Below are 12,388 nucleotides of genomic sequence, written 5' to 3' on the forward strand. Positions count from 1 at the left end.
TTGTCCAAAGTTTAACATCAAATATGTAAAAGGCATAGAAAGATAAATGAAGTCTAATCACTCTTCTAAGTAGCTAGCTGTATTTTATAAATACTTTTAAATGTGTCATTCCAAATTTATACAAAATATTTTATTTCTACCTGTGATATTAAGTATTTGTGTCCTCTTGTATACATATTCAAGTTATGTTTCCACAAAAATTCCCTAATACTGGTCTTCCCATTACAAAAAAGATAACTTTCATTACTAGAAATACAGCACAAAAAGGTGTTGCTGTATTCCTTGCTTAGGCTTTATTTCATTATATTAAAAGCAGGATTTAGAAAATATCATACCGCTTTCCCAACAATAAATAAAATTTTATTATTCAACAAATTAATACGATAATATCTAGCAGGTTATAAAAATTAGTATTTTAAACAGCAGCTCATAGCCTCAAATTCAAAGAATAGAAATAAATGATTGATTGTGATTATAATTACACGGTACCTAAACTCATTTTCAGGCATAAAATTCACCTCCCTTTTCCAACAACACACATTAATATATACAAATTTTACTTAAATATGCCTGAAATTTAAGAACAACTCTAAATGACTATTTAAAATATCCACACATTAAACTTTTGGTTTAGTAGTAACCCCAATCTTTTTTTTTTTTTTTTTGAGACCGGGTCTCAATTCTGTTACCCATGCTGGAGTGCAGTAGCCTGATCATGACTCACTGAGGCCTAAACCTCGCAAGCTCAAGTTAACCTCCCACCTTGGCCTCCCGAGTAGCTGGGACTACAGGCATGTGCCAACATACCTGGCCAATTTTTTTGTAGAGACATGGTTTCACCATGTTGCCCAAGCTAGTCTTGAACTCCTGTACTCAAGCAATCTATCATCTTAGCCTCCCAAAGTGCTCGGATTACAGGCATTCCACCACATCCAGCCAACCCCAATCTGTTTTTTTTTTTTTTTTTGAGACAAGGCCTAGCTCTGTCACCCAGGCTGGAATGCAGTGGTGTGATCACAGCTCACTGCAACTTCCGCCTCCTGGGCTCAAGCGATCCTCCCACCTCAGCCTCCCAGGTAGCTGGGACTACAAGCACATGCCACCACACATGGCCAACTTTTGTACTTTTTTTGGTAGAGATGGGGTTTCACCATGTTGCCAAGGCTGGTCTCGAACTCCTGGGCTCAAGCCATCCACCTGCCGCAGCCTCCTGAAGTGCTGGGATTACACGTTTAAGTCACCATGCTCAGCCCAGCCAATCCCCATCTTTCTAACAGAGTTTAGCTGATAGAGTAACACTATGGTAGAATGGCAGGGCCTTACTCTGATAACCAAATTTCTTCTTTTTTTTCTTTTCAAACCCACTGCCAACATTATAGACAACCAATTTCTCAAGAGCCTAAATAATAAAATGTGTTTTAGACTTCAGCTAAATTCCAGGCTATACAAATTAACATTTATCTCTCTCTCAGTGAGTGTGTCCTACAAAATTAAGCCTAAGCCAAATATACACCACCAGTCAAGAGTATCTGAATGAACCCTTTAATGGCAGCCCCTCAAAATGATTCTGCATTTCTAACTATAAAAATACTCCTTTCAACTTAAATTACCTCAAATATGCTGTTTATGTTGCCATATCTAAAAATATATAAATATTCAACTTTTTAACTGGAGATTGAGAATCTAGTCTATTCTTCCCCATTTAAAAATCTAATTTAAGATGGAAATGTATAAAAACTAAATGGAAAATCAGCAATAAAAATGGGGAAATAAAACATATTACTGGAACCACTTCTATAATATTTATTTATTAAACCCTATATATTTATGTATTTGTTATCTGCCTTACTACTTCTATTTATTGTATAAATAAAAAACTGTAAAAGAGGTTCACACACCTGATTTTGGAATTAATATCAATATGAGTTTGTTTCACTGGAGAGCAGAGTGAGGTGTCTTGACTACTATCAGTATTAAGAGAAACTGAATCAGACATCCGAGATGGAGAAGAACAATTGCTGTTATTCTGATTGCTATTGTGTGTAACTTCATCTGATAAAGAATCTGTTTCCTTTGTATCATCTGAAACAAAACAAATTTAAGATTAATGATAAATTCCCCAAAAATTGTGTGAAATTCTTTTCAGTGATGACAAATGGCAATTATACCATCCTGGTTCTATATATGAGGTAATAAATTATATTGATAAGATAATTGGAAGCACCCCTGAAAATTCAGTCCTAATACAAAGATTAAATAATTTTTAGATGGTGATATAATTTTTCAAAAAGTAACCAATGCTGGGGTTATTAAGAATTCGATTTAGTTACTGACAAGGTGATATTATTATGTACTGTTTTCTAAGGTCAGTTAATTTCAATGAATATACTTTTCACCCGTTTACAATTTGAAAAACTGATAATGAAAATTCATTTACAACCTTTCTGAACTCAACTGGGCAACAAATTATTTCATACATATATGGAATTTTTTCCCATCTACTCTAATAAAAATAAGCAATTCAATCCACAAACATAATCACCAAACAAATCAAGGAATTTTCAAAGGTCAGCTCTTTCTTAATGTTTTTAAAACATTTCATAAACTTGTTTATGAATGGTAAACTCTCAGTATGTAAGGTGGTTGTGTGTGTAGCAATTACATGAACAGAAACAGACAAGTGTTCATATTTTATAATAGGTAGTATAACAAGTAGTATTTTTCTAAAGTAGTGCTACAAATTTTTTTTTAACTGAATTCTAGCCAAATCACAGAAATAGTGTATATAGACATATCCATAGATGATTATATGAATTAAGGATATCTTTGATGTTCTGAGATCTTAGGAGCACAGCTCAAGTAGTCCGGATTGTATTTACAGTTAACAGTAGCAAATGGGACTCTAACTTTGATCTCAGTGTATTTAGGTTTTGAGCTCTTAACTTAACCATTAAAATAGATGGTTGTTAAGTTCTTTCTTAGATACACTCCACTTCCACCTCATCATGGGGGTTATTGTGATAATTAGATAATAACACGTAAAATATTTAGTATAGTACCTAAGCAATTAGTGCTCAACAAATTCTAGGTATCACTACTACAAAATGAACCCAAGCTATCCAAGGGCCACCTTGATAATAAGTATCATTGATGCCATAAAGACAAACGGCTAAACATTTGAGGAAGATGATGTAAAGATACTCAGGTGCTAGAGGGGAGGGGTGAGGGAAGGGATACATATCCTTCAAGATCTCTAAGAGTCTAAGATTTGTCTTATATGAAAGAATGGCTGGCAGAGGTTGGACGGAGTGTAAAAAAATGTTTTGTGATAGAATCAATAAAATAACGAGCACCTACTATACATAAGGTACTGTGCTAAAAGATACATTATCTAGCCTATTTGATGCAAAAATCCTTCATTAGCCTCACTGTATGTCAAATCAGATATGTACACATGGATAAAATTAACTCAAGGATTACACAGCAGATAAGTGGCAGAAATGAACAATCCATGTTTATCTGTCGGTAAAGTCCATGCCTTTATAAGTAAATTTGCATGAGGAGAAAGAAAAGACTATCAAGGACTTTCCCTAAAAATGAGAGAGAAGGAAAGAGAACCTTTCAGAAAGCCATGTCTAAAAATTTGTTTCTAAAATGTATCAAATAACATAATATTCAATGAAATTTATTTCAAAAAAATTTATAAATTTATTGAGGCAATTTCTATTCTTAGCACTTTCCTTTAACATCTAACCTTTTTTGTTATTACTAAGTGCTACGACTTTTGGCTGGTTAATAGAGGTTTCAATTAATGGTGGTCGCATCTCCGCCATTTTCATCTCTTCATCAGAAGAAAGTTCTTCAGATTCCTAGTGAAAAGGGGGTGAGGGGGATAAAAATTAAATTTTTGTTTCTTCAAATAAATAAATATTAAGTCATAAGACTTTAAAGGGAAAACAAATATTATAAACACATATTAAACCTTTTCAAGATACGGCAATAAAATACAACCAGTCCTTCCAAGACTGTTTGTACAATTTGTACCTCTATCCTATTCATGGCACCATTATCCTAATCAAACATTAGGATACTGCTCCTCTATTCCCTTTTTTATACTGAGATGTTCACGTGCTGCATCTCCTATAATATTCTTACAACTATAGTAACTTTCAACCATATATAGCTCTATGAATTAGAGTAACACTCTATTAAAAGCCTTTAGTGGCTCCTCAAGACTACAGAACATTAAGTTCAAACTTCTTAGCTTGGCTTTTCAGAGCCTCGTAATCAGGGCCCTGTCTACTCTACTGATCTTATTTCATAATATTGTCTCTGACTTATTCAGTAACATAAAATGTTAATAACATAACATTTTATGTTATTCAGTAACATAAAATGTTATTTTCCATATGTTCCAAATGCCATTCTTTTGCTCTCATCATTCCTTCCCCATTTCATTCCATTCTCCTGTATCTGCGAATTAAAATTTTCCAAAACACAGGTGAAATGCCCCCTTCTCAAGGCAGCCATAAATCTTTCTCCTAAATTTCTTTAACTTAATACATTTCTAACACACTTAGCACAGTCTATCCTTAATTATATATATTTGCATTCATTTAAATCCCTATATCCACTTATCCATTCTGCCACCTTAGCTCTAAACACAGTGCCTTACACATAGAAATTACACTAAATGAGTCATAAGTTCACTGTAACAAACCTAATAATTTTTTCACAGCCTGTTACATTAGCTTCAGTGCATACCATAGCGTATTGAGTGATATTAACCATCCTTTTTTTAAAAAATTATTCCTGTTGTAAATGACAGCTCACAGGATAACCAGGAAAAGAGATGGTGTGCTTGAATGCATTTTGAAATTTTAGGGATGAAGATGTATTAACTTAAATAGCCACTTGTAGCTAGTATGTACTGCAGTGAACAATGCAGCTATAAATCAGAAACACTTCAGATATTCATATTAAAAAGTTACAGCTTCACCATTTTACATTACCACTAGCAGTGTATGAAGGGAATATAAAATGGTGCAATCATTTTTCATTCATGAAAATATATATCCACACAAAAACCTGTACACAAAAATTCACTGCAGACTTATTCATTACAGCCAAAAAGTGGAAATAATTAAAATGTCCATTAATTGAAGAATGGATGAACAAAGGGTGGATATACACAATGTAGTATTATTCGGTCATAAAAATGGATGCTGTGTTGATATATGCTATAACATAGAAAAACTTGAACACATTATGCTAGGTGAAACAGACCAGGCACAAAAGACCACATATTGTATGATTCCACTTAAATGAAATGTCAAGAATAGGCAAATTTACAGAGGCATATAAAGTAGATTTTTGGTTGCCTAGGGCCAAAGGGGATAAAGAGTGAGGAGTAACAGGTAAAGAGTATGGAATTTCTTTCTGGGGTGAGAAACATGTTCTAAAAGTGACTGCAGTAATGGCTGCACAATTTGGTAAATATACTAAAGGCCACTGAATTGAATACTTTAAATAAGTGATTTGTATGATATGTGAGTTATATCTCAATAAAGCTGTTTTTTAAAAAAAGTTCCAGCTTTTATTTATCCACTAGAAGAAACTCCACATCTAAAAACTGTCTCAGACATTCAACCAAAAAATCTTTCACTTTCAAGGATAAATGCATAAATAAGTTAAATAATTGGGTATGCCTATAGTAGTCTTTTCATTTTTAAGTTACAGAAATAAAAGCAATTATGTATTTTACAGTAGCCTAGACTATCTATAATCTAATTCGCATAAACATCTGAATACAAAGGGCATAATAATTTGTAAGTTTAAAGTGACAAGTGAGTGATATTTTTGCAGATATGAAATTTCTCAATGATGAATGCATTAACATATTTTCTACAATCAATATCAGGTCTTTATTTAGCAACAATAAAATATTAAATTGAAAGTTCTTATAGTTGCTCCAGAATAATCATAAAATCATACCTCAAAAACATCATCATGGTTAACAATATGCTTCAAGTTCTCAGAGGCTTTCATATTTGCAGTCACTGGTAAACTCCCAGGACTAATCTCAGCTTCAGGTTCACTGATCTTCTGTACAGAGTTTCCTATCATATATTTTTCTCTTTCATCAACTTTGCTTTTTACTGTAGTAGTACTTTCTGAGGTCTAAGTAAAAGAAAAGATAAAGAGCTTATATTCTTTAAGTTTTATATCTATTTTAAAAGTTCAGATAAAAATTTGTAAGCAATTTGCCAACTTCCAATTCTGGACTAATCTCAAACATGAAAACTTTAAACATAGAAACCTGTGACACTCACAGATAAAATGCTCATTTTAGGAGCACGTGGCCCCCAAAGATCCATGAGCCACATTAAAATTTAAAAGTTAGCCAAGGTTACTTTCCTCTTAGAAGCTGCCAAGGCTTGTAAGTGTGGACAACTGAGTCACTTAGCTCAGCAAACTCAACTCCGGATGGTTAAAATTGTTTTCTGCTCATTGTGGACTGTACAGTAACTCTAATGACATGGTAAAACTTTTGTTTCTGTGATACAATAATGTGTGTGTGGCAAAGTCCTAAAGGAATATACATACCATTTAGGGATTTGTGAAAGTTTCTGAAACATCGCAGGGAAATGCCAACTGTCTGTCATTGCAATTACATTTAAAATGAGAATTAGGTAAAATGGACCAATATTAACAGGGGGAAAAATTTCCATAATAATAATTTTTCTGGCATTCATTATCTTCTTTGTTCAGACAATGATTTTTTTAAAGGCTATGCTGACACTACACTGTCAATTGGACATTCTATAGCCAGAGTGGTAATGATAGTAATTATGGACTTCACTGATTATTTGTTTCCCAGTTCAGGTAGCTGAGAACAAAACCTTAAATTTGCAAGTGCAGTCACGTGGCACTTAACAACAGTGATATGTTCAGAGAAATTTATTAGGTGATTTTTTTCCTCTGTGAACATCACAGAGTGTACTTACACAAACCTAGACAGTATAGCTTACTACACACATAGGCTATATGTAATATTACATATACATATACTATATGTATATACATACATATACATATACATATACTATATTACATATAGGCTATATGTAATATAGCCTATGGCCCCGAGGCTACAAACCTGTATAACATGTTACTGTACTGAACACTATAGGCAATTCTAACACAATAGAAAGTATTTGTGTATGCAAACATATCTGAATATAGGAAAGCTGTGTTATGACATCATTAGGCAATAGGAGTTTTTCAGCTCCATTACACGTTTTTTCTTTTTTTGAGACAGGGTCTTGCTCTGTCACCCATGCTGGAGTGCTGTGGCATGATCATAGCTCACTGCAGCCTTGAACTCCTAGGCTCAAGGGATCCTCTCACCTCAAGTCTCCCAAGTAGCTAGGACTACAGGAGCATGCCACCATGCCCTGATAATTTTTAAAATTTTTTGTAGAGACAGGTTGTCTTGCTATGTTGCCCATGCTGGTCTTGAACTCCTGGCCTCCAGTGACTCTCCTGCTTAAGCCTCCCAAATAGCTAGGTCAACAGGCACACATCACCAAGCCCAGCTAATTTTTTTTTTTTTTTCAAACTTTCTGTATAAACAGTCTCACCACCTTCGTCAGGCTGTTCTCAAATCCTCGGTGTAAGTGAACATCCCACCTCGGCCTCCCAAAGTGCTGGGATAACAGGGGTGAGCCACCATGGCCAGCCATCTCCCTTATATTCTTATTTTTTGTTTTTGAGACAGAGTGTCACTCTGTCACCCAGGCTGGAGCACAGTGGTGCGATCTCGGCTCACTGCAACCCCCGCCTCCTGGGTTCAAGCGATTCTCCTGCCTCAGCCTCCCAAGTAGCTGGGATTACTGGTGCCCACCACCATGCCCAGCTAATTTTTGTACTTTTAGTTGAGATGGGGTTTCACCATGTTAGCCAGGCTGGTCTCAAACTCCTGACCTCAAGTGATCTGCTTGCCTTGGCCTCCCAAAGTGCTGGGATTAGAGGCGTGAGCCACCACGCCCAGCCCCTTATACTCTTATAGGACCACCATCATATGTATGTGAGCATGTCGACCGAAATATCATTCTGTGGTGCATGACTGCACATTCAGAGTACATGAAAAGGGGCACTATATCAACTGTCATTTAAAAATAAGAACTTGAAATAGGCTTTGGTTAATCCTTTTGAATTTTCTAACCTTCACACCCACATCTTTATTTATATCTTGTTGATCTTCATGTGGTTTCAAATCTCTTCCTGAGTCTTCATTGGTCTCTTCATCTTTTAATCTATGTACAATGGTTTGAACAGTTTTGACCATATTCTTAAGCTCATCTGGGTATGGTGTTGGATATCTTTTTAAATTTCCCTCCTAGAGAAATAAAATAAGTAAAATATGAAGTACAAATATTTCTAATGTCAATCTCAAACAAAATTTAATCTGTAACCCATCTGAATTACATTAGATATCAAGCTCATAGGGATAACTGTGAAGACAGATGATAGGCTTTGAAGGCATTTTAGGCTTGATAAAAATATGGTTTTATAACAAAATAATAAGACTTCGCAGTAAATTTCAATGTTTTAAAAGTTTTATCAGACTCAAATATTTCCATTTAGAGATATATAGTATGAATATTGCCAAAAATTGTGTCACTTAGCTTTGAAACAGATACACATTTTTCAGCTATTCATCTACGTATATATAAAATTCAGATATTCGTATATTTATGTCTCACATACCAAGAGCCATATTTTTCCAAGGTCAGCCTGTCATTTTCTGAGATTCAGCTAAGTTTGTATAAGGGGCAAATAATTACATTCATTAAGTAACTAAAAAATATGTATTTACTACTCCTACAACTGTGACATGTTTTCAATTCCATAAAGAAACAAAATGTTCATAACAAAGAGTTCTTTATCTCTAAGATTTATAAAAATAAATCATTAAAGAAAGGGAAAGGGGAGAAAATAATCATTATGAATATGGTGGGGGCAGAGTCAGCTAAACTGAAGTTAAACATAAAGGGTACTAATTTGAAATAAAGTGCTGGTTAATTTCTCTAGCCTATAATAACATTTTCCTCTTATATTTATATATACTATGAAATTTAGCTTTAAATCACATAGTTTTATATTGTTCCCAAATTCTTTCATGTCTGAAATATTTGGAATCAATAACACTTCAAGTGCCTTGAGGACAAGGAATAAATTCAATACTTTGTTATATCCCCAGACATCATAGTATATATAATACCAACTTAAATATCAGCAGACTTGTTTCAAATTTTAAAGAATAAAGAACAGACTCACCCTGGGAGGTGCCTCCCTTTCATCTTTGTCTTCATCACATTCAAATGCAACTTGAGCCCGCTGTTTCCTCTGTTCCTCCCACAATGAAGGGTTAAAACTTTCATTATCTGATATAAACATAACTAGAGAAAAGTAAAAAACAAAAACCTACTATATTTTACTGTAGTTACGGAAAACTATCACTTGCTCATAATTTCTGTATGAGTTATGTTCACTACAATAAGTCTAAAATAGTTAAGAATGGTCAATGCAAGAAATTAGAAATCCTAATGCATTGGCCGATTCTTTATAATGTCCATGTAAGATTTCTTTACAATGTCAATCACATATCCTTTCTTCCCTGAAGCTGATTCGTCTTGTTTTCTTACCAGAAGGGTTCCTGAAGAGAATCTACCAATTAAAACACCATAGATATATGGTTTTGGGCAGTGCTCTAAAAGGTGCTATGGTAGAAATGCAATTTCATCACTGTATTAAACATTATACATAATATGGATTATATACTAAGTAAAGTTCTTACAATATATTTTCTATATCAAAATGTAAAAATAATGGAACTTTTAAGGTAAACCCAACACTTATATATTCTATCAGATATATAGGGTGAACATCCCTAATCCAAAAAATCCAAAATGCAAAAAATTCTAATGAGCATTTCCTTTGAGCATTGTGTCAGCACTCCAAAAGGTTTGGATTTTGGCATAGTTTGAATTTTGGGTTAGGGAGGCTCAACTGATATGAATTCTGCAAATATTCCGAAGTCAAAAAAAAATCAAAACCTGAAACACTTCTGGTCTCAAGCATTTTGGATAAGAGATACTCAACCTGTAATATCAAAAGCAAAGATTAAACAACTCTCAGTTTTTTGTTACTATTAGGCATCTAAAAAATACATAAGGCTTAAAAATTAATTCATTCAACTATTTATATCATTCCATAGTTGTGCAATACAAAATAAAATCACAAATTTAAAAGAAAATGACTATCCTTTACTCAAAACAGAGAGATTACAAGTACCCAAAATGAGCTTTAAAGAACCCCAGAAACTCCTGGAATACCCAAATATGGTCAATTTGAATATTTCTGCAAAAATAACATAATACAAAAACTTCTAATTATCATTTTTATTAAGCCCTTATTTGGGGCTTGCTTAACCTTTTAAAATCTCATACCCAAATTAAGGATGTCATGAAACCAAATCTTACCAATGGGAATGAAATTCTTTGATTTAGCCTTTTCTTTGTTTTCATTACTCCATTCAAGATTTTTTTTTCCTTATAATTGCTTTTTTAAATTGCTTAACACGTACTCAATGAAGTAGTGTATTTGTTTTTGTTCAAAACAAATGTGGAATGTGATTCAAATTCCTACTGACATACTTTTGTGGTATGATTGGAAAGGCAAGGACAGCCCAGCAGTTTCCAACAAAGTCTATTTTTTAATTCATATAATTCCCTCTCCCTTGTTCCAGGGCAGTAATTTCAATCACCAGCTTGGCCCAGAGATTCCAATTAGTGTTAGATTATTTCTAAAGCAACTTTACACCAGAATTTATTCAGAAGCCCAAGGTAAGTTAACTTATACCATGCTTCTCATTCTTGTCAAATTCTGGTCACTTACACTTTCTACTCTTTAGTATAAATCTCACATCTTTGAAGATTCAGGATATCAAGTAATATCACTTTCTATCCATTCTAGAGGCTACTCAAACTGATCACCCAGGTATAGACTTACTGAGGACTCTAATATTTTAGCTACAGATTTTCTCTCCACCTAAGACCTGCTAATATCCTGAATGATGTCAATGTGGGATGATAAGCCCACCACCCCAACACTACAACTTTATAATTCCTTGATGTCCTCAATCCCAATGTCCCTATGCACATCAGCTAAATGATTCACAACCATAGTCATACCCAGGACTTTTCCACCTCTTTGACCACTACACCTGTTCTTCCAAATCACTCAATTCCTTATTATTGCTGGTAAACTTTCGGTTCCTTAACTACCTTTCTTTTGCTCCTTGTAAAATCACTCTAGGTTTTACTTCCTTCTCTATTAAGCTTAGATTTTATGATACATTAATCACTACCACTTCCTGAAATGCCCTTACCCCAACTTCCAGAGGCAACTTTCACTTCATTGTAAAAAGAAATGCAATAAAAACCCTCAGACTCATATTTCCACTAATATCCTGCTTTCTTAGCTACAAATGTATTGTTATATGGAGGCATACTTCCCTTTCTCTCTGATTAAGACTGATTCCTCTACCTAGGCCCAAGATCTCACCCCTGCTCTTGCATATTTATTCATCACTATCTACCTTTAGAATCTTTCTTTTTTTCCTCTTTTTTTTTTTAATCTTCCCACCTTCAGAATCTTGAAGGCAAGAATTTTTGCCTTTACTTAGCTCTAGCACAATACCTGTCACAAAGGTGGGATGAAAAATAGAATTAATTAAGTGTGAACAGTGCCTACTTCTCTCAAATTGGTATAAAACCCAAACCCAAACACATAATATTTTTTGACTCATCTATTTCTTGGAGGCACTGGGATAAAGACAAAAGCCTTTCTTATAGGTGAAAGGAAATTCATTCACCTTGTTTAGTGCTGTGTTTATAATACCCATGAGATACTTTAGGTGACACATGAACTCTAAGATGACCCAGAATATCATAATTGATACTGTATTTCAAATTTTTCTATTAGAAACTCTTCCATTCTAAAACAAATCTCAAAATCAAAATTTAGTAGTGGCAAGATTTTGCTACTTCTATTCTTCCTATCAGAAATAAATGTTTTACCTGAATTGTGATCTCTTTTCAAATTAAACAGGAAAGGAATAAATTTCAATGATAGAATAGAAAAAGAAGGCAAGGTAGATTTGAATTATTAAAGTAGAAACCAGTATGAGAAGAAATCAAGGCAAGAATATACCTATGATTCGGACAGTTTAGAGGCGGGATGAGTAAAGTTTTTCTATAAAGGGTCAAATAAATATTTTAAGCTTTGTGAGAAGCAACTAATGATAATAGCATCTATTTTG

At 33.9% G+C, this 12,388-nt stretch overlaps 1 protein-coding gene across 9 annotated transcripts in view; it reads right to left on the bottom strand.

Moving 5' to 3' along the window:
• Positions 1 to 12,388, bottom strand: part of ERBIN (erbb2 interacting protein) — a 151,062-nt gene that overhangs the window by 27,750 nt on the left and 110,924 nt on the right. For 7 of the 9 annotated variants that reach the window (XM_008952779.5, XM_063604434.1, XM_003827441.6 and 4 more), the window contains 5 exons: positions 9,343 to 9,464; positions 8,228 to 8,401; positions 5,995 to 6,180; positions 3,755 to 3,869; positions 1,899 to 2,082 (listed from right to left, as the gene is read on the bottom strand). In XM_008952779.5, coding sequence (XP_008951027.1) covers positions 1,899 to 2,082; positions 3,755 to 3,869; positions 5,995 to 6,180; positions 8,228 to 8,401; positions 9,343 to 9,464 — 781 coding nt within the window. The remainder of the gene's footprint in view (positions 1 to 1,898; positions 2,083 to 3,754; positions 3,870 to 5,994; positions 6,181 to 8,227; positions 8,402 to 9,342; positions 9,465 to 12,388) is intronic. The other 2 variants (XM_008952780.5, XM_008952782.5) reach the window with 1 other exon arrangement.

The sequence above is a fragment of the Pan paniscus genome, chromosome 4 (genome assembly GCF_029289425.2).
Source record: "Pan paniscus chromosome 4, NHGRI_mPanPan1-v2.0_pri, whole genome shotgun sequence".
NCBI classification, from domain to species: Eukaryota; Metazoa; Chordata; class Mammalia; order Primates; family Hominidae; genus Pan; species Pan paniscus.